At 47.7% G+C, this 20290-nt stretch overlaps 1 protein-coding gene across 1 annotated transcript in view; it reads right to left on the bottom strand.

Annotated features, from left to right (window-relative positions):
• LOC135912294 (2-Hydroxyacid oxidase 1-like) overlaps positions 1 to 20290 on the bottom strand; it is a 119074-nt gene that overhangs the window by 42940 nt on the left and 55844 nt on the right. Inside the window, exon 6 of the mRNA XM_065444688.1 lies at positions 6143 to 6276. Within this exon, the coding sequence (XP_065300760.1) occupies positions 6143 to 6276 (134 nt within the window). The remainder of the gene's footprint in view (positions 1 to 6142; positions 6277 to 20290) is intronic.

The following is a 20290-nucleotide window of genomic DNA, read 5'->3' as shown; positions in this document are numbered from 1 at the left end:
TGACTGCGTAAGAACTTCGTATTTCTTGGTTCTCGATATATTGATCCACGATATGTATTTAGCACAATTGCCACTAGTGTATTTTATCATGTTGATAAGTTATTTATTGTGTTTCTGTAACGCACCCCGCCCCCCATACTCAGTGCTTCCGCAGCGAGGCGTGGAAGGTACTGTGAATAAATAAATAAAACCTTTCAGCGAAACTCTCGTAGCATCTTGCGCTGTCGTCTCCGTGCACTTGATCCTTCCTTAAAGGGGCCCTGAACCACCCCTCGGGCATGGTGAAATAACATAGACCGAAGGTAGCATACGCTTCTGTGAACATCTTAACCAAATTTTGCTGTCGTACGCGTTGCGTGGAGCTCTCAAGCGGAACGCGAAGTCACCTTTCTCTCAAACGTTCTCTTTTCTGCAGAAGCCTGCTGCTCATTCTGTTCTGGAGGCTTTATTTTATTTCGCAATAATAATAAGGCTGCAGTCTACTACGCAGCCTAGGTACCACGGCAGCCGTGTGGTGCCGCCGCGAATCCACTGGCTCAGTGCACTGGGGTTAGCTGAGGACAACCACGTTTGCCTTGAAGAAGGCATGGGAGCACGACGGAGGCCATGTTTAATTGCCAATAACTCCGCTTCTGCTGAGCGCATTGAAGCGCTTCATTCGGCAAAGTATTTCTGAAATAGCCTATTTTCACTTCTTATGCCTTTCTCCACTTCGATAGAAAGTGATTCAAGGCCCCTTTAAAGCTGCAAGTACCATCGCGTTTGATATAGAGCCCGTCCCGAACGAAAGCGTCTCGTACCTTCAGAGTACCTGAGTCTGCTCTAAAGTAGTCTGTACACGATCGCTATCAAGTATGCAGGTTAGAAAGTCGACAAACTCTCGCGGAAACAAGGTTCGAATTTCAGATAATATGCTGGCTTCGTGTGACATGCCACATGTATGTCCTGCTATTGATGACTACCCGGAATGGCGAGGCCATTAAATTGGGGCTGCGACGCCACTTCAATTCTCGGCAACTTCAGCTTGGGAAAAACTGGAATAATACTGAAAAATTGCGCTAATATGCTAGTGGCCCAGCTTTGGATGCCATGTCTATAGACCGTTTATTCATGGGCGCCACCATATCACGTACGCAGTGGCGCCATTCATGGGCAGTCAGCATGGTGGCTTGGGCGAGCGCTCCGTCTTCTGTGTCAGTTACACGCTCGGCGCCGGTTTATGGTGTTTGATTTCGCGCTCGCGCGCTCTATTTAATGTGACGTGGCATCTCCTACGGGGAAATCGGTTCCGTGAGACGTACTGAAAGGGTTTAAGTCGGCAGAGCCGTACTTTTTGCTGGCGTTGAGGCGGACGGAGCACGCAGTGCGATGTGCGCGCTTGTGTTTGAACCTGCAATCAGCCTCGGAGATCAGTTCTGTATTTCTGAAAATTATATTCACCAATGTGGCTTTATAGCAGTATTCTCCTTTAGTTATATGCTGCAGTTTAGGAGCAATGAAACATACACGACGATCGTAACAGCATGGGTACCCGTGTGCTACGGTAGATATTGTGCTGCTATATACTTCAAGAAGCGTTCAAACTGTTAGTTGTAGATTATACATCATGACGGCCTGGTTCGGTGGACTTGAATTCCACCCATGAATAAAATAGTTTTTATTAGTAATAACAGTATACCTTACAGTGCGAATTACACGTGTCCAGCAAAGCGACCGTTTACGAACTACGCGAGCGTCCGAAGCAGCGGTAAATGCTGGATTATAGATATATTTGTTCTATAGAGCGCATGATCCAAGCATGCAACATCCTATTGCAGCGTTAGCCCACCTTCTTCCTTTTTTTTCGGTTTTCTTCGTCCCGTTCTCTACGACGCGCTCATCCGTATTACGGCAATTTTGTCCTCATAAATAGCCGTCGTATTCTTTTTATGCTATCCGTTTGGAATATTGCGGCTTTACAGGGAAAGAAAGGCAATGCTAACGCACAAAGCTAATGTGTGTGTCACGCTGGCTCACCAATCGCAGTGATCGCTATGCTGGGCAGCGCCATCGGCCTCATACAGGAGGCTAGCGTCGACATAACATAGTGATTTCAAGTATAGTAGTCTTGAAATGCAGGAGAACGATGCCGGTGTATCACATATATTTGATAGCGCCTGGCGCTTGGACGTTTCATGGTACACGAGGCTGCACTTTGAACTTTTTTCCTACGCCAAGCGATCCGATAGTGGTCAGATTTCCCATTTCATGGCAATACACAGACACCGGTTCTCTTCGTTTAATTAAAACCCATACACCCAAAATGTTTCACAACACATACGCACACTCCGGATGACGATGCGCGCCACGTGTTTGCGCCCCCAGTAGATATTTCCGCGTGCTGTAGTTAGCGATGCACCGGAAGGCTACACGCTGGTTCCCCGACGATCCTGTATGAAGGGACATAGCGTAAATTACACAAGCTACGAGCTAAAACGCCGAATACCTGTTCTGTAGCTCGATCTGGAATTCCTCTACAGAACAGGTATTCGGCGTTAAATCAGGAAGAGGACCTTAGTGTTGAAGCAATGAACGACAATCTTGTGGGCATCATTAAGGAGTGTGCAATGGAAATCGGTGGGAACTCCGTTAGGCAGGATAGCAGTAAACTATCGCAGGAGGCGAAAGATCTGATCAAGAAATGCCAATGTATGAAAGCCTCTAACTCTACAGCTAGAATAGAACTGGCAGAACTTTCGAAGTTAATCAACAAGCGTAAGACAGCTGACATAAGGAAGTATAATATGGATAGAATTGAACACGCTCTCAGGAACGGAGAAAGCCTAAAAACAGTGAAGAAGAGACTAGGAATTGGCAAGAATCAGATGCATGCGTTAAGAGACAAAGCCGGCAATATCATTACTAATATGGATGAGATAGTTCAAGTGGCTGAGGAGTTCTATAGAGATTTATACAGTACCAGTGGCACCCACGACGATAATGGAAGAGAAAATAATCTAGAGGAATTCGAAATCCCACAGATAACGCCGGAAGAAGTAAAGAAAGCCTTGGGAGATATGCAAAGGGGGAAGACAGCTGGGGAGGATCAGGTAACAGCAGATTTGTTGAAGGATGGTGGGCAGATTGTTCTAGAGAAACTGGCCACCCTGTATACGCAATGCCTCATAACCTCGAGCGTCCCGGAATCTTGGAAGAACGCTAACATCATCCTAATCCATAAGAAAGGGGACGCCAAAGACTTGAAAAATTATAGACCGATCAGCTTATTGTCCGTTGCCTACAAACTATTTACTAAGATAATCGCAAATAGAATCAGGAACACCTTAGACTTCTGTCAAGCAAAGTACCAGGCAGGATTCCGTAAAGGCTACTCAACAATAGATCATATTCACACTATCAATCAGGTGATAGAGAAATGTGCGGAATATAACCAACCCTTATATATAGCTTTCATTGATTACGAGAAAGCGTTTGATTCTGTCGAAACCTCAGCAGTCATGGAGGCATTACGGAACCAGGGTGTAGATGAGGCGCATGTAAAAATACTGAAAGATATCTATAGCGGCTCCACAGCCACCGTAGTACTCCATAAAGAAAGCAACAAAATCCCAATAAAGAAAGGCGTCAGGCAGGGAGATACGATCTCTCCAATGCTATTCACAGCGTGTTTACAGGAGGTATTCTGAGATCTGGATTGGGAAGAATTGGGGATAAAAGTTAATGGAGAATACCTTAGTAACTTACGATTCGCTGATGATGATGCCTTGCTTAGTAACTCAGGGGACCAGTTGCAATGCATGCTCAATGACCTGGAGAGGCAAAGCAGAAGAGTGGGTCTAAAAATTAATCTGCAGAAAACTAAAGTAATGTTTAATATTCTCGGAAGAGAACAGCAATTTACAATTGGTAGCGAGGCACTGGAAGTGATAAGGGAATACATCTACTTAGGGCAGGTAGTGACGACGGATCCGGATCATGAGACGGAAATAATCAGAAGAATAAGAACGGGCTGGGGTGCGTTTGGCAGGCATTCTCAGATCATGAACAGCAAGTTGCCATTATCCCTCAAGAGAAAAGTCTATAATAGGTGTGTCTTACCTGTACTCACCTACGGGGCAGAAACCTGGAGGCTTACGAAAAGGGTTCTACTCAAATTGAGGACGACGCAACGAGCTATGGAAAGAAGAATGATAAGTGTAACGTTAAGGGATAAGAAAAGAGCAGATTGGGTGAGGGAACAAACGCGAGTTAATGAAATCTTAGTTGAAATCAAGAAAAAGAAATGGGCATGGGCAGGACATGTAATGAGGAGGGAAGATAACCGATGGTCATTAAGGGTTACGGACTGGATTCCAAGGGAAGGGAAGCGTAGCAGGGGGCGGCAGAAAGTTAGGTGGGCGGATGAAATTAAGAAGTTTGCAGGGACGACATGGCCACAATTAGTACATGACCGGGGTTGTTGGAGAAATATGGGAGAGGCCTTTGCCCTGCAGTGGGCGTAACCAGGCTGATGATGATGATGACGAGCTAAAACATCACGAAATCGTTACGCAGCACGCGACAGCCATACTTCCAAGCAGTGCCGCGCAGTATCGCGCAAGCCAGAGAGGAGGAAAGACAATCGCCGCGCGCCTTGTCTTCCTCGCCCGTTGAAAAGGTCTGTACGCCGTTAGTTTTCGCAGGTGGCTCTGTGGTCGTTTATATTGGAGACGTTTAACGCGAGAGCGTTAAGGAGCTCGTGTCGCAGGAAAGTCGGTGTCGGCGGCGTCGGCGGCTTTGGCCGTTTTCGCGCACTTGGTAACATGAACAAAATTATATTTTATTTACAAATGCATCACTGTGAGTAGCTGAACACGTTACAGCGATAAAATATTGTTATTTAACCGCTCTAACATAGCGCACTTTTTTGCGCTATGTTAGAATAAATTTTTATGGAACATTGTATGCGTTTAAATAGTTGTGTATGTAGTGAAGAGGTCCTAGTTCAGGAAACGAGTGCTATTGCATTGTCGTGGTTCTTGTATAGAGATTTCTTCCCCGGCTGCGTCATGATTATGTGGTGAAAGGGCAACAGATAGTGCAGTGAGGCGTGCGAGGCGGAATTCCGAAGTACGTTTGGTCTAAAAATACATAGAGGAGAATCGATGCTTCAAATCGTTAGGCTTCGCATCGGGGACTGCTTAAAGCACATCTTCAGAATGACGTTGGTCGTTGGAGTTTCAGCACCTTCTAGCAACCACCGCAAACTTGAGCTAAAAGGTGCAGAAATGCGAGACACGGGCACGCAAGACGCCTGGTGCCCTTTCTCGGCAGTCGTCCGATCAGCGCTGCGTAAGCAAATGGGCATCGAAGTCCAAAAGAAGTAAAATACCTCCAAGCACCGTAGTTATGGACTTCTTACACCGTGGTTATAGATGACGATTTGATATATGGAAAAGACGTACTCGGAACACCTTTTGAAAATTTGGGCCACATGGTAGTAAAGCTTTAGGTTTCTCGGCAGTTTGTTAAAGTCAGTAGGTGACCCATTTAAGATAACCAAATTGCCGAGAACCCCAGAGCCTCGTTACCGCGTAGCTGGAACCTGCTAAAGATGGTCATTTGTGCCGAGTGGATGCGCGGCCGCTTTCAGCAGTTACGGGCTGCGTGCGCCAGGGCGAAGGCCAAGCCGTAATGGATGGCGTATACCTTCATGTGCGTTGTCTTTTGTCTTGCCGTGCGGCTAGTGTTGGGAGGTGACACAATCTCACCTTTGGAGAGGCGGCGTTGTTAAAACAGTGGAGCGAGTGGGGGCGCAAAACTCCTGTTTTGGGCCAAGCACGCTCGCGCTTTCGCTGCCGGCGTTTCTCTCCACACCAACGTTGTGACAGCGAGTGTGCGCGGTCATCGAGTGAGAGCTTTCCATGTTTGTGCGCGTGCCACACCATGCTTGTTTAGTTGGTAAGTGAGTGCTTGCTGCATGCAATATTGGTTATAAGAGTACGAACATGACGTTGCGTAATCCCCGAATACGTTTCTATTTCTAATGATGCCTTGTCTTTAGGCCGAGACTGCGACATTTCTCGCGATGAATCGCTAAAGTTAACGTTTAACGTAAAACGCTAGTCGGGAATTTATGCGTGCTATTGTCAGTGTCACCCACTGCGCAGTATTCCTTTGACCACAATGGGCAGCGTGGTGACGCTTCGCAGCCACTCCAGGTCATCCCAAGTAGCACCGGCGTCCCAGAAGGCTGGCCTAGCTGCTTCCATGCCCCACTCATCGAAGTTGGGACAGCTGCGGCAAAAATTGAGGTCACTGTTATATTTTGCACAGCCTCTTGTGTGTATGTGCTAATCTTATAGATCGTTTTATACAGCGTGTTTCGCGTAACTTGAGCCAAGGATATAAAAAAAGTGTTTTTTTTTTCCAATCCAAAAGAAACCTATTTTTTGGATTCCGCTTAATTAGTTAGTTAAATGAGATCAATTCAAACATATTAATATTCACTTGAGGGCCGAGTGCGTTTCAATACGTTGTAGAGAGGGCTCAGAAATGACCGATCCATCCACCCCTTCTTTTTTTTTTTTTTGGCAGCGTACATGGCGCGCATGCTGTGCGGTGTCCTTGCATTGTTTTTTTTTTCTCGGTTAAAGGAAACCCGTGAAATATGAAACAAAAGCGCTTAACGGCGCTTATGCGCTATTGTATTGCAGCGCCCTCAACCTTGTTTCGAGCTAATCGCTTATCAAGGACGACAGCGCTTTCCTTCCGGGTGCCACCGTCAAAGACGCTGACGCACTCTGAAGCCGATGCACAATGCCGCGGCCGCTGACTTCAGCACGGTCCGCGCGCACGGCTCTTTCGCTCGAAGGACGGTTGAGAGCGCTGCAATGCGATAGCGCATGAACGCAGTCACGTGGTTATATTTCATACTTCTCGGGCTTTCCCTAAGCAGCGAAAAATATAACGACGCAGCGTGTACAGGCGACGACAAAAGTGGTATACTCCAGGCAGCGGGAGCCGTAGCAACGGCAAACTAAAGGGCTTTACAGGAAACTGCATCGCAACGCCATCTATAGGCAGCATGTGGGATCATGTCTGCCGATAATAAAGGGCACCCATTGGCACCCCAGATGCCGCCTGTGGATAGTGTCGCGATGCAGTGTGCCACTTGAAGTTTGGAAGTGAGGGAAGCTCGCAGTAAAATTGAGTATGAAGAACGCCTCAGGAATATGGAAGAAAGTAAATGGGCTGGGAGAGTGTTCAGGTATCTGTAAAGGAAAAACATTGATTCACAGTAGACGAAAAGAACTAGGAAGCTTACCAGAAAGTATGTGGCCTGTAGAGTGGGCAACACAGCAACAAAGACGGTCAAGCGGAAAGTCAGAGAGGCTGAAATAATCTCATGGGTGGCGGCAATGGAAAGGAAACCTGCCATGAGTAACTATTTAAGAGGAAAAAACGAAATCAACAAAGAAACAATTTATGAGAACTCAAAGGGAAGTTCATTACTTTTCGAAGCGAGATCAGGATGCCTTAGAACACACAGCTATAAAGCGAGATATAAGAATGAGCAAGAAGCATGTGCTTGCTGCGGTAAAGCTAGGGAAAGTATGGAGCATGTTTTACTAGAATGTGAAGACGTCTACCCAGCGGGCGATTTAGGCACCACTGGCCTCCTTGAAGCCCTTGGGTTCAGCGGGAGCAGTGGAAAAGTAAACATGTCCGCAATTAGCATTAGTAAGAGGCGATTGGAGGATTGGTGGACGAAAGTAGGGAAACGACAAAAAACGGAGACGTACAAAAATCATAGTTAGCAATAGGGGATCAGAAAATTTGTGTGGGAGTTTATAGTGTTTATTTCTTTATTTTTTATTGTTTAACTTAGGTAGAACATTAGGCAGTGTAATAGCAAGAGCTTGGTGGCGCAACCCGCCGCCCCGTTCCTAGGGGGACGCTCACTACATCCATCCATCCATCCACCCGCTCCTCCGGATCCCGCTGCGTGTAGTATGCCACTTTTGTCGGCGCCTGTACGTTGCCACACAATATACGATTGGTCGTTTCTGAAACCCCACTACAATGTTACGAAGCACATTTGGCCCCAAAGTGAATAATTAAGTTTTTTCCGTAATTTATCTTACTTAATTACCTAATTAGGCGGAATATCAAAGCTACTCTAAGGAGCGCCATATGACGGCATACTATATGTCGTCGCTTTCATTCAGCTGCCCTTAACTACGTGTTTTTTCTTCAAATCCTTGGTTTAGGTTACATGAAACACCCTGCATAGTGAAGCGTTAAATATTGCATTCCTTCTCTATTAGGTTTGATTTCATGCCAGTAAATCGGGATTGCTTCTAGCGTGATTTCCGGAAGAAATATAAGTGGTAAAGTGTATATCGATCCTTTAAAGAACACACAAACGCCGAACATCTCCTATACTCGGTGTCGGCGCTTTTTCTATCTTTGGGAACTTGGGACATCAGCATATCAGGCAGTCCCTGTTGAGCAGGCTACAGCATCTATAGTCACGTGTATGCGATTTGATGGAGCTTAGAATCCGAACATGCATTCACAAATTCAGAATTTCGTGTTCTTTACATCAATAACACTTCCTGCGACAAATATATCATCGATAGCCGGTCATTCAGCGGGAAATACTGTTCGGACAATTTAGCATACAATAATAAGCCTGAAATTGCGTAGACAATCACCAAACACACGGCGCATGAAACGCTTCGCCCCAAATAAGGATGCATGGAACTACAAGGGTGCGAACGTGTGCACGCAAGCTATGCAGTCGTAACTGCCTCTGCGAAATTAACCTGCTCATGCTGCAAAACTAGCAATATTGTAAAAGAAAGCCAGCTAGTTCATTTTCGGTTCAGTTATGAGTCGTCTGATTGATAAACGTTGGGATGGGCTGCAAAGCCACTTATCACAAGTATAGTATAGTATAGGTTCAAAGATGCAAGGGTACTTGGACTGGGTTCAGCGCGCTCTGAATTGCAGCACTTGTGATGACAATCGGTCGCGGCAAATGGAAAGTGCGTGCCTTATCTAGGCGCAGTATATATGTTGAAGTGAAAGGCTCGCAGAAGCATCTTCCGTCGCGGCGCTATCAGCACAGCAAGCAGTTGTATAACCAGCACTCATTCACCAACAGTTGCCAATCTGCAAGGCTACTGCGGTTGGTCTGTCCGTATCTGTGCTGCATGTGATACATAAACATAGGGAATTTGAAAAGAATGGTATGTAAAAACACTCTGCAGGCGTTACTATGTATTTAATTATGGGATATTATGAGCCAAAACCATTTTCTGATTATCAGGCACGTCGCAGTGGAGAACTCCGGAAGATTCAACCTCCTGGGATTCTTTACCGCGCATCTAAATATAAGTACACGGGTGTTTTAGCATTTCGCACCCATCTAAATGAGGCCGCCGTGACCGGGATTCGATCCCACGACCTCGTGCTTAGCAGCCCAACACCATAGCCCCTATAAGTAACAACGGCAGATCTTTACTATTTATGGTAATTTTTCTTCGTAGAACGCGAATGTAATAAATCGTAGTGTGAAAAATATTGCCAGCGTCATCTTATATGGTACGGAAAATTTTTCTAATAATCTACACGCTTCAGTTATTAACTTCTCGATAGAAAATACCTTATTTTTCATGTGAATAAGCAACGCTTGTGATATATTGTGACGCGAACGAAGCGAAAGGTACGGGGATACATACCTCGCACCTCCACCAAAATGTTACGCGAACGAAGCATTAAGAGTGGAGACTGTTTACAAAGTATATTTACTAAGGGTAGCTGCAGCGCTGGCCAGTTCAGCCGACATCTCGAGAGCCAGAGAGCGTTCGTGTCTTCGACGGGGCGCCCGCGTGCATCGGCCACAAGAAATACGCAATATGCATGTATCAATATGTTCAAAATAACGGAATTAAAGTGCGTCCCCTCCAGGGTAAGAGCGAAGTATGCGTCTTTCCACGTGTCTACACAAATTTTTGCAGGAAAGCAGGATGTTTTTGTGCAACCTCGCCTTTACCACCCAAATATATACATATATATATATATATATATATATATATATATATATATATATATATATGAGAAGAGAGGGAGAGGGGGTTAACCGAGGTCCCGATTTTTTATTAGTCATATCAGGAGAAGCCAACAAACACTGACACCAAGGACAACATAGGGGAAATTACTTGTGCTTAATAAATGGAATGAAGAAACGATAAATTAAGAGATATTAAAATGGATGAAAAAGAACTTGCCGCAGGTGGGAACCGAACCCACAACCTTCGCATTACGCCTTGGTTGTCCTTGGTGTCAGTGTTTGTTGGCTTCTCATGATATGAATATATATATATATATATATATATATATATATATATATATATATATATATATATATATATATATATATATATATATATATATATATATATATATATGTATATATATATATAAATATATATATATATATATATATATATATTATTTCTCTGTTCTATAAGTACCGCTGCGAATGCTGTAAGTATTAGCTACCTCATTTTCTGTCTTGCTCTCGTTAATCATAGTATTTCTTATGATGCATATTGCAGGGTACGTTTCTAGGCTCGTATAATAGGCGTTTATATATGTAGGTGCACCGTTTATCCACACTAACAGGGAAGACGTTATTGAAGGGCCCCTCACCAGCTCTGGCCATTTCGAGCTGACAAGCGCAGAGCATACATTGGGCGATAACAGTCGTGTTTGCAAAGAATCGCATCACTACGCACCGCGGAAAGGTCTGAAATTTCAAGCCAAACGCCGTTTTCCCTTGTCCGCGCGGCCGCTGCGCTCCAAGCCGGACGGGGACGTACTCATGTCCGCAGTGTGACGTCGCTCGCGGTGACACGTGACTTCGAGAATTAGTCAAGGCACCATTAGTTACCTGTGCGATCTGTTGCTTGAATTCGCGAATTGAAGTTTAGAGAAATAATAAAACACACAAACGAAATGTCTGCGAGATTTTTGTTTTACTTCGCGCCGAAGCAAGAGAGATGTACTTCCGCTTCGTCTGCTTGCTGGCAAGGTCGTGCAGTCACGTGCGTGGGTACCAAAACTATGCCATTTTCTACCGTGCTCCAACGAGTGATCATGCTCTGCGATCTGCTTGTTCTGCCTCAGTATTCGTGTAGCATTGAATGATATCGCTAGTCGTTCGCCCTTGTGCGAAGCGCGCAAAATGGTGAGCCGCGCGAAGCCAGGCATTCACAACAGCTCCTGCGCAGCGCTGCAAAAAAAAAAGCGATGAGAAAAAAAACCTATAGGAGGCCTGCGAAGTATGCGTCACATGATTCTCGAGGTCTGGTATGAGAGAACGCAGGGAAGGAATTTTGCTTATGGAAGGTCGACGGGGCGAGTGGAGACAGTGTCTCGCTATGCAGTGGATCTCGCCTCCTAAAATCATGGATTCGCGGCACTGAAATATTTCTATCTCGGCTATTAATCAGCCGGTTTGAAACATTTCTGCGGCAGAACGTTCCCTAGAGGACACGTAACAACTTCCAGCATACAACCAAATTTGATATAGGGCCTGGTGAGGGGCCCTTTAAAGAAGCGAAGCCTTCTGTACAGATAACTCGTACTTTGTGTCAGTTATAAAACGCCTAAATAAACCTCTAGCATTTTCTGAGTTCTTACTATAGAGTACCTAGCACTAATTACAAGCATTTCTTTCTTAACCGCTCCTTGCATTTGTCGGCCGCCTTCGCTATATATATATATACATATATGTCCAATATCACCGTTGGCTGAAAATTTATTTTACGAACAATTCTAGAGTACGAGCCACTTCAATACGGGCCAAGTTTCTTGCCACGCGCAGTACTTCGCCTCGCTTTTTTTTTGCATATAAAGGAAATCCGCTGTAGCACCCAAGTAGATAATCGCGACGGCTTTTTAAAGCTATCTCGGATTTTCTGTTAAGCATGAACAAAAGAGTTCTCAAGAGTATAGTGTGTCGCAAATGCACTTTAGCGCATGGTCGTGTATAGACCATACGCAGTTTTAGCGTGAGCTCTAAGCATTGTGATTCTAAATTATTCGTGAAATTATAATGCCAACAATTAATCATAATTGTGCAGCCTGGGGTGTCCACAAGTGGATATAAAGAAGCGGACGAAAAACAAACTTTCATCATCTTCAGCTTAATTTATGCCCACTGCTTCAGACGCACGCCTCTTATCGATATCTCCAGCTATCGATGTCCTGCGCGAAAAAGTTCCTCGTTTGGTGTTTGGTTATCGTTGTGCGTTCGGCAAAGAACTCACTGGTAGTGGGACAAGACAGGCAGTCCCTGCCTTTGATGAAGTGTGGATTGCTTACTGTGAAGCTGACAAACACTAACTCCCTGAGCAAGATACTTATGGATGCCGTCACGATGTTAGGCAGGAATGATGCTGACTACTACCAGAGGCACGTGCATGTAATCAATTCACAGCTGAAAAAATCAGCATGCTCCAGAAGGCAACATGAAGCCTGTGTCTTCGCTATGCAGGATTCGGCTGTGCGTTGCTTTTACCTGCCGTTACACACACCTTATCGGTCATTTGAATAGCTCTGACTGAGAGTACTGGCAGACGCCTGACACTATGGAGGTCATATTATGTGACTGCCTAGCATATATGCCTGAGGGATGGATGCTGTACAGATTTCTAGTAGGCATCGTAACACGACGAATGTCAGAGGGCGCTATTATCGGCCCATGGCATGATACTTCAACTGCATAGCAGAATATCTTGGGGGACGCTTAAGCTTCGCCTTTAAGAGTGGAGCACGATAGCATTCAAAGATCCTTGACTGCTTCCCACGCTTCCCGGCAACTGTAGCTTATGTAAACGTAGCGTTTTCCTGGGAACTCTGGCGGCGAATGCAATGCACGAAGCCGAGTTTTCTGGTTCTGTCCCTTTCTTGTGCCCCCCCCCCCCCCCCACGGAGACCGCTATAGCGTATGCATGGAGGCGAGCGCCATCTGGATGGTGTTGCAAGAAATTGAGCGCGGTGCGCCACTCCTACTACACCAGACCTCAAACGGCAGCTGCAAAAGGGGTTTGTGCTTGAGTTTCTGTGCAACAGAATTACGCTTTCGCGTCTACTGAGATTAAATTATTATGTTACATTACATTACATTGATTACATTATCATGTCTGTATGTTGTGTGTAAGGCGTACTGTACAAGTTACTGTTTCTGACGTGTTTTACTTCCAGAAATTCAGTCAGTCGAGTAACGTCTATACGCCACGCGGAGGACCTGCGTGGATCGGGATGCGTGGTACGAGATGATTTCTCTGATACGGACATCACCGCAGACGCCGATGCCTACAGCGACGCCGGAGTTTCTACGACACGGGGCCCTTAACCCAATCGCGTAGACGAGCGGATTTAGTAGGACCACTATTCAATCAAAGCAAACATTCCTTCCTTCATTTCGCTTCAACATCATTGTCCATATAATTTCACTCCCTTTCTATCTTTCCCAGTGCAGAGTTCCAGGCTACTGCGTGCCAGCTGAGGCCAACCTCTGCCTTTTCTGCAAATGAAATTGATTGTGAGCATTATATGTACACTCCATCTTTTTCGTCTATATTACGTGTCTCTTGAGCATCGCTCGATGATATCGTAATATTACCCCCCGGCGGCAAAAGCACCGTCACGGTGCTGTTAAATATCCAAGGTGCACGGAGAGTTGTAGGGCTTGAGTCGGGCAACGTGGACAATGTCACTGGTTGTCACAGCGGAGGACGTAGTGGGCGTAACTAGAGCGCTTTCATAGGTGACATCGGTCACATTGCGGAGCATGCGACATGGGCCTGTGTAACAGGAAAGCAGTTTTTCACATAGGCCGACTTTACGCGACGGTGACCAAAGCAATACGAGGGCGCCGGGCACAAAATAGACATCACGGTGACGGAGGTCGTAGCGTTGTTTCTGCTTGTCTTGAGACACTTGTAGACGAGCTCGCGCAAGTTGGTGAGCACGGTCAGTATAGGCGATTGCATCACGGGCATAATCGCTATTTGAAGCTGTAGCGGACGGAAGCACAGTGTCCAGTGGTAGCGTCGGTTCGCGGCCATACAAGAGGTAAAACGGGGGAAATCCAGCAGTTTCGAGACGGGAAGAGTTGTATGCAAAGGTAATGTGATGTAGAGCCAGGTCCCAGTCATGGTGGTCGTCTGAAACGTATTTGGATAGCATGTCTGTAAGGGTGCGGTTCAAACGCTTAGCGAGGCCGTTCGTTTGGGGGTGGTAGGACGTGGTAAATTTATGCTGTATTGAGCAGGCACGCATAATGTCGTCAATGACTATGGCCAAAAAGGTGCGGCTGCAGTCTGTAAGCAGTTGACCCGGAGCACCATGCATCAAAATGATATCATGTAGGAGGAGGTCCGCAACATGAGTTGCGCAACTGATCGGAACTGCACGGGTTACGGCGTAGCGGGTCGCGTAGTCCGCCGCGACTGCAACCCACTTGTTCCCTGATGTGGATTCCGGAAATCGGCCGAGAAGGTCCAAGCCGACACGATGGCATTGCTCGGCAGGGATGTCGAGAGGCTGCAGGCAACCAGCGGGGAGCTGGGAAGGCTTCTTGCGTCGTTGGCAAAGTTCACAAGCGGCGACGTAACATCGTACGGAACGGGCAAGGCCCGGCCAGAAAAAACGGCGACGTACACGGTCATAGGTTCGAGATACGCCGAGGCGTCCTGCCGTTGGTGCGTCGTGAAGCTCTTCTAGAACGGTGAAGTGGAGGTGTTTAGGTATTACAAGTAGGAACTCAGAGCCGTCCGGATGAAGGTTATGATGGTACAGAGTACCGTCGCGGAGGACGAAGAGGCGTAGAGCAGCATCGGCCGGAGAGTGCTCAAAACGGTCGATGAGTGCTCTGATGTAGACGTCACGGCGTCGCTCGTTGGCGAAATGAAGCAGCTGGGATACAGAGAATACGCAAAAAGCACTGGCAATATTGGAGGAGCCAGAGTCGTCAACAGGGTAACGCGACAAACTGTCAGCGTCTTGGTGCAGGAGGCCAGACTTGTACACCACGGTATATGAAAATTCTTGTAGCCTCAAAGCCCATCGACCAAGCTGGCCTGTAGGGTCTTTTAGCGATGAGAGCCAGCAGGGAGCATGATGGTCAGTGACGACGGAAAAAGGGCGACCGTAAAGGTAAGGATGGAACCTCGCAACCGCCCAGACAACAGCAAGGCATTCGCGTTCCGTAATGGAATAGTTGCGCTCTGATGGTGCTAGGAGGCGGCTCCCGTAAGCAATAACGCGATCCTTGCCGCGCTGACGCTGGGCTAAGAAGTCACCTATGCCATGACCGCTGGCGTCTGTACGTAATTCTGTAGGGGCGTCATGGTCGAAGTGGGCGAGAATATGTGGTGAGGTTAGAAGAGTGACGAGACGACAGAAGTCGGTGGCTTCACCAGTGCCCCACGAGAATTGTACGCCTTTCTTCAAAATATTAGTTAGGGGTCTAGCAATTGTCGCAAAATCTGGAACAAAATGACGAAAGTACGAGCACAGCCCTACAAAACTTCGAACGTCTGCGGCTGTCTTCGGAACCGGAAACTCTCTGACAGCGCGAGTTTTGTCGGGATCAGGCTGTACTCCGGAAGCGTCAACGAGATGGCCCAAAAGAGTAATTTGGCGGTGGCCAAAACGACATTTGGACGAGTTAAGTTGCAGCTTCGCCTTTCAAAATACATCAAGTATAGTTGTCAGACGCTCAAGGTGAGTGTCGAACGTTGGCGAGAAGACGATGATGTCGTCGAGGCAGCAGAGGCATGTGGACCATTTGAAATCTTGGAGCAAGAGTCCATCATACGGTCGAATGTGGCAGGGGCGTTGCATTATGCAAACGGCATTACTTTAAATTGTTATAGGCTATCAAGTGTGATGAACGCGTTTTTTTCTCGGTCCATATCGTCAGCAGCAATCTGCCAGTATTCCGAACGAATATCAATAGGCGAGAAATAGATGGAACCGTGTAGGCAGTCAAGGGCGTCGTCTATACGTGGGAGCGGGTAGACGTCCTGCTTAGTAATGTTGTTCAGATGACGGTTGTCTACACAGAAGCGCCACGTGCCGTCCTTCTTCTTAACCAACGCCCAGGGACTCCCAGGGACTCGATGATGGCTCAATGATGTTCTTATCGAGCATTTTATTGACTTCGTTTTGAATTACTCGGCGTTCCCACGCAGAAACTCGATACGGTCGTCGGTCAATCCACAAAAAATCCGATGCTTGACCGCGAGCGTCTGGCCTAAAGGGCGATCGTCGATGTCGAAAATATCTTGGTTGGACGACAACACTTGGCAAAGCTCTTCGGCCTGCGCCGAGGGCAGGTCCGTCGCAACCATTTTCTTTGTATTCGGATCGGCACCCGAGGCTGGCGCGAGGGGCATGCTAAGCTCGCGAGAACCATCAGTCGATAACGCTGCCACGTATTGGTCGCCGAGACAATCAACGGCGGCAAGGCAAATACCTTGCGGTAGAATTTGCTTCGCCAATCCAAAGTTACAGACAGGAATACGAGTGCGGTTCCCAGTAATATTAAGTATACTTTGAGGCACTGTAACGTCATACCTTATTGGAATGTCGGGCAGAGGAGTGACGAGGTACTCGTCATCAGGAACTGGTGGGAAAGACAACAGTTCAATGTAGGCTATTGACTTTGGTTGCAGGTGAAGAAAGCCGGTGGGACGTAAGCGGCAGTGGGGTGCGTCAGAAGGTGCTGCGAGCATCGGCAACTCAAGGCGAAGGGTACTGGAAGAGCAGTGAATAAGAGCAGAATGTGTGGAGAGAAAATCGAGGCCGAGAATGAGGTCGTGGGGGCAATGAGCAATTACGGTGAAGAGGACAGAAGTGTGGCGGCCGGCGATGCTGACGCGTGCCGTGCACATGCCGATGATAGGCATAGTACCGCCATCCGCAACGCGGACGACGCGTGCCGACGCTGGGGTGAGGAGCTTCTTCAGTCGTCGTCGAAAGGAAGCACTCATAATTGAAAGATGTGCTCCTGTATCGATGAGTGCCGTGATATGATAGCCGTCAACGTCAACGTCAAGAAGGTTTCGGTTCGCGGGTAACGTGAGCAGAGGATTTGAGGGCAGGGTCGACAACGCAGCTTCACCTCCAGAAGCTGCAGTGCCTAGTTTTCCGGCTAGATCCGGGAGGCGATAGGCGAAGAGAAGCGACGGGGTTGGAGCGAACGAGACTGATGGCGTCGAGGTGAGGGCGAGCGGCTGTACCGAAGGTTCGGAGCAGGAGCATCAGCGGCAGTGGGTTCATGGCGGGTGGCCTATGGTACAGAAGGTCCAAAGGTGCCGGAATAAGTGGCGGCGTAAGTCCGAGAAGATGGTGGCCATCGGTTGCGGCAGTGACGGGCGACGTGGCCGATGCGACAGCAGTGGAAGCAGATCGACCGGTCATCAGGGGTACGCCAATCGGACGGGTTGCGGCGAGATGTGGCGGAAAAGGACTGCCGAGGACGAGGAGGGCCGCTAGATAACTGGGGAACGTTGGGTCGAGACGTGGAACACACTGTGTTTAGACCCATGTTTTCAAATTCCTGTCTGACGACGGCCTGAATCATCGCAATGGTGCTTGCGGGCGGATCGGGAGGCGTCGTGGAGAAGGCTGGCGAAAAGGCGGCCTCGAGTTCGCGGCGAACAATACGGGTGACGTCGTCACAGGTGGTGGTCTGACGCGGTCGACCCTCGCATGTCGACGTAGCAGCAGTGTTGGGTAGCTGCGCAATGTCGTGTGATAGGCGGCGGCTCTTAGCCTGTTCAAGGCGACGGCATTCTTTTATAATGGCGTCGATAGTCGAGACGTTGCCGAAAACAAGCAAAGTGAAAGCGTCGTCAGCGATGCCTTTTAGCAGATGTGACACTTTATCTGCTTCGCACATATTATCGTCAGCTTTACGGTATAGAGTCAAGACGTCGAGGATGTAGGAAACGTATGGCTCTGTAGCTGACTGAACACGAGAAGCAAGAGCCTTTCTCGCTGCAGCCTTGCGCCAGATGGAGTCGCCGAACAGTTCCCGTAGCTTTTCCTTGAAACCATCCCAATTGGTTATTTCGTCATCGTACGTTTGGTACCACACGCGTGGAGTGCTGCCGAGATAAACGATGACATTGGCGAGCATAATTGTTGGGTCCCACCTGTTATTAGCACTGGCGTGTTCATAGAGCTTGATCCAGTCGTCGACATCCTGTCCCTCCAGGCCAGAGAACACATCTTGGTCACGATGTGGGGCAACCGTGATGATTGGAGCAGTCGGACAAGCCGAAGCCGTTGCAGAGGCGGGCTCGTCACTGGGAGGCATGGTGACAAGCTCGGTGTGCAGACCACTTCGAGGTTCCGTGGCGAGGACGGGGATCGCTGACCTCCACCAGTATGTTACGTGTGGAAAGACACAGGCGAAAGATGCTATTTACACGCTATTTGCACTGGAGCCAGGCAGCCAGGCTGACACTCGCTCGTGCCAAGGGCACCGGTCAACATTGTCGTTCTCGCGGCGGCTCGTCTCTTGAGCATCGCTCGATGATATCGTAATAGTATATATTCGTCACCACGGCCACCGTGATCGTCTTCAGCGCGCGGCGATACTGAATACAACCTTCGTCCAGGTGAGCTGTCTCGCACTACTTATATTTTCATTTTAGCGCGCCACCCAACTTTGAGCCGTCGACTGCGTTGCTCTTACCGTGGTACCCAATTGCTTACGTAGCAGACCATCGGTTATGTGCGCTAGGCATTACGTGATCTCAGCAACTGTGTTTTCGTTTCGTAACGTTCACTAGACTATCAGCTACATCTGTTTGCTAATACACAGCGCTGACTTGTTCTTTCAGCGTTAAGCTAACCACGTTTCGTACAATCGTTCATTACATGGTCCAAGGCAAGCCCTGAGCGTGTGCGAAGTTCCCTGAAGGCGGTCTAGGATGCGTCAGCAGTAAGAGTCAGCGAGTCGGTGATATTTGAGCGATCCATGGTCATCACAAGGAATCTCGTCAATAGCACTTAAGGACAGCACATGTGCGGACGGGCCGTCCGAAAGGTTGGCGCGTAAGGTAGGAGCGGAACCATTGCACTGCGCCGTAGGAAGCGGGCAGACAGAGAGCGCATCTGCGCCCTGGTGTTTTTTACCCCTCTTATAGATAATAGTGAAGTCGTATTCTTGCAGACGGATACTCCAGTGACCAAGGCGTCCACACAGGTTCATGGAAAACAAATATCAGGCATGGTGGTCCGTGACTATGGTAAAATGGCGGCCGTGAAGGTCGAGACTTCTGTACCGACCAAACGACAGCTAGACAGTTCTGCGTGGCGATGATATAATTCTTCTCGTCGCTTGTCAATACGCGGCTTCCGTGCGCGATTACCTTTATGTAAAGATTTATCTCGCTGTAGGAGAATACCACCAACGCCGCGACCGCTAGCATGCGTATGCAAAAGTGTGGGCGCAGTTTCACCGAAAGCACTGGTTTAGATGCGAGAGCGTTTATCAGATAGGTGAACGTTGATTCGCACTTTGCAGACACTCATTGGGAGCACCAGAAACGAGTAATTTGTGCAAACTTGCAGCTATTGTGGCGGAGTCTCCTATGAATCGGCGAAAATAGGAAGCGAGGAGAAGGAATCTGCGCAAATCTTTGGCCCTCTCAGGGTGAGAGAAGTGAAGAACCGCTTAACCTTGTCGGGATCAGGTACGAATTTCATCTTTGCTCACAATGTGGCTGATGACCTTAATTGTCTTGCTGGCCAAATGTCATATTTCGTGTTCAGCTGTCGGCCAATGTTGGCAAGACATGTTAGAACTTCGTCTATACGTTGCAGATGTTGAGAGAAGGTTGATGGGAAAACAATAATATCACTCAGATAGCACAAGCAAGTATCCCACTTCAGACCACACAGAATGGGGCCAATAATGCGTTCGAATTTAGCGAGAGCATGGCAGAGGCCGAATTACATTACATTGAAGGCCTATAGCCAATCTGGTTTTGAAAACGCTGTTTTCTCTTTATCGTACTCATGCATAGGTATCTGACAGTAGCCTGAACGCATATCGAGGCTCGAGGTATGGCATCCTCCAGCGAATCCAAGGCATCGTCTATGGAAGGCATAGGGTATACATCCTTGCGCGTGATCTTGTTGAGTGGCCGGTGACCTACGCAAAACTGCTGAGAGCCGTCTTTTTTCCAACTGTAATGACGGGGGATAGCCA

The sequence above is a fragment of the Dermacentor albipictus genome, chromosome 1, assembly GCF_038994185.2.
Source record: "Dermacentor albipictus isolate Rhodes 1998 colony chromosome 1, USDA_Dalb.pri_finalv2, whole genome shotgun sequence".
In the NCBI taxonomy this organism is placed as follows: Eukaryota; Metazoa; Arthropoda; class Arachnida; order Ixodida; family Ixodidae; genus Dermacentor; species Dermacentor albipictus.
The sequence above is the reverse complement of the archived record's forward strand: the minus strand, read 5'-3'. Positions and strand labels throughout refer to the sequence as shown.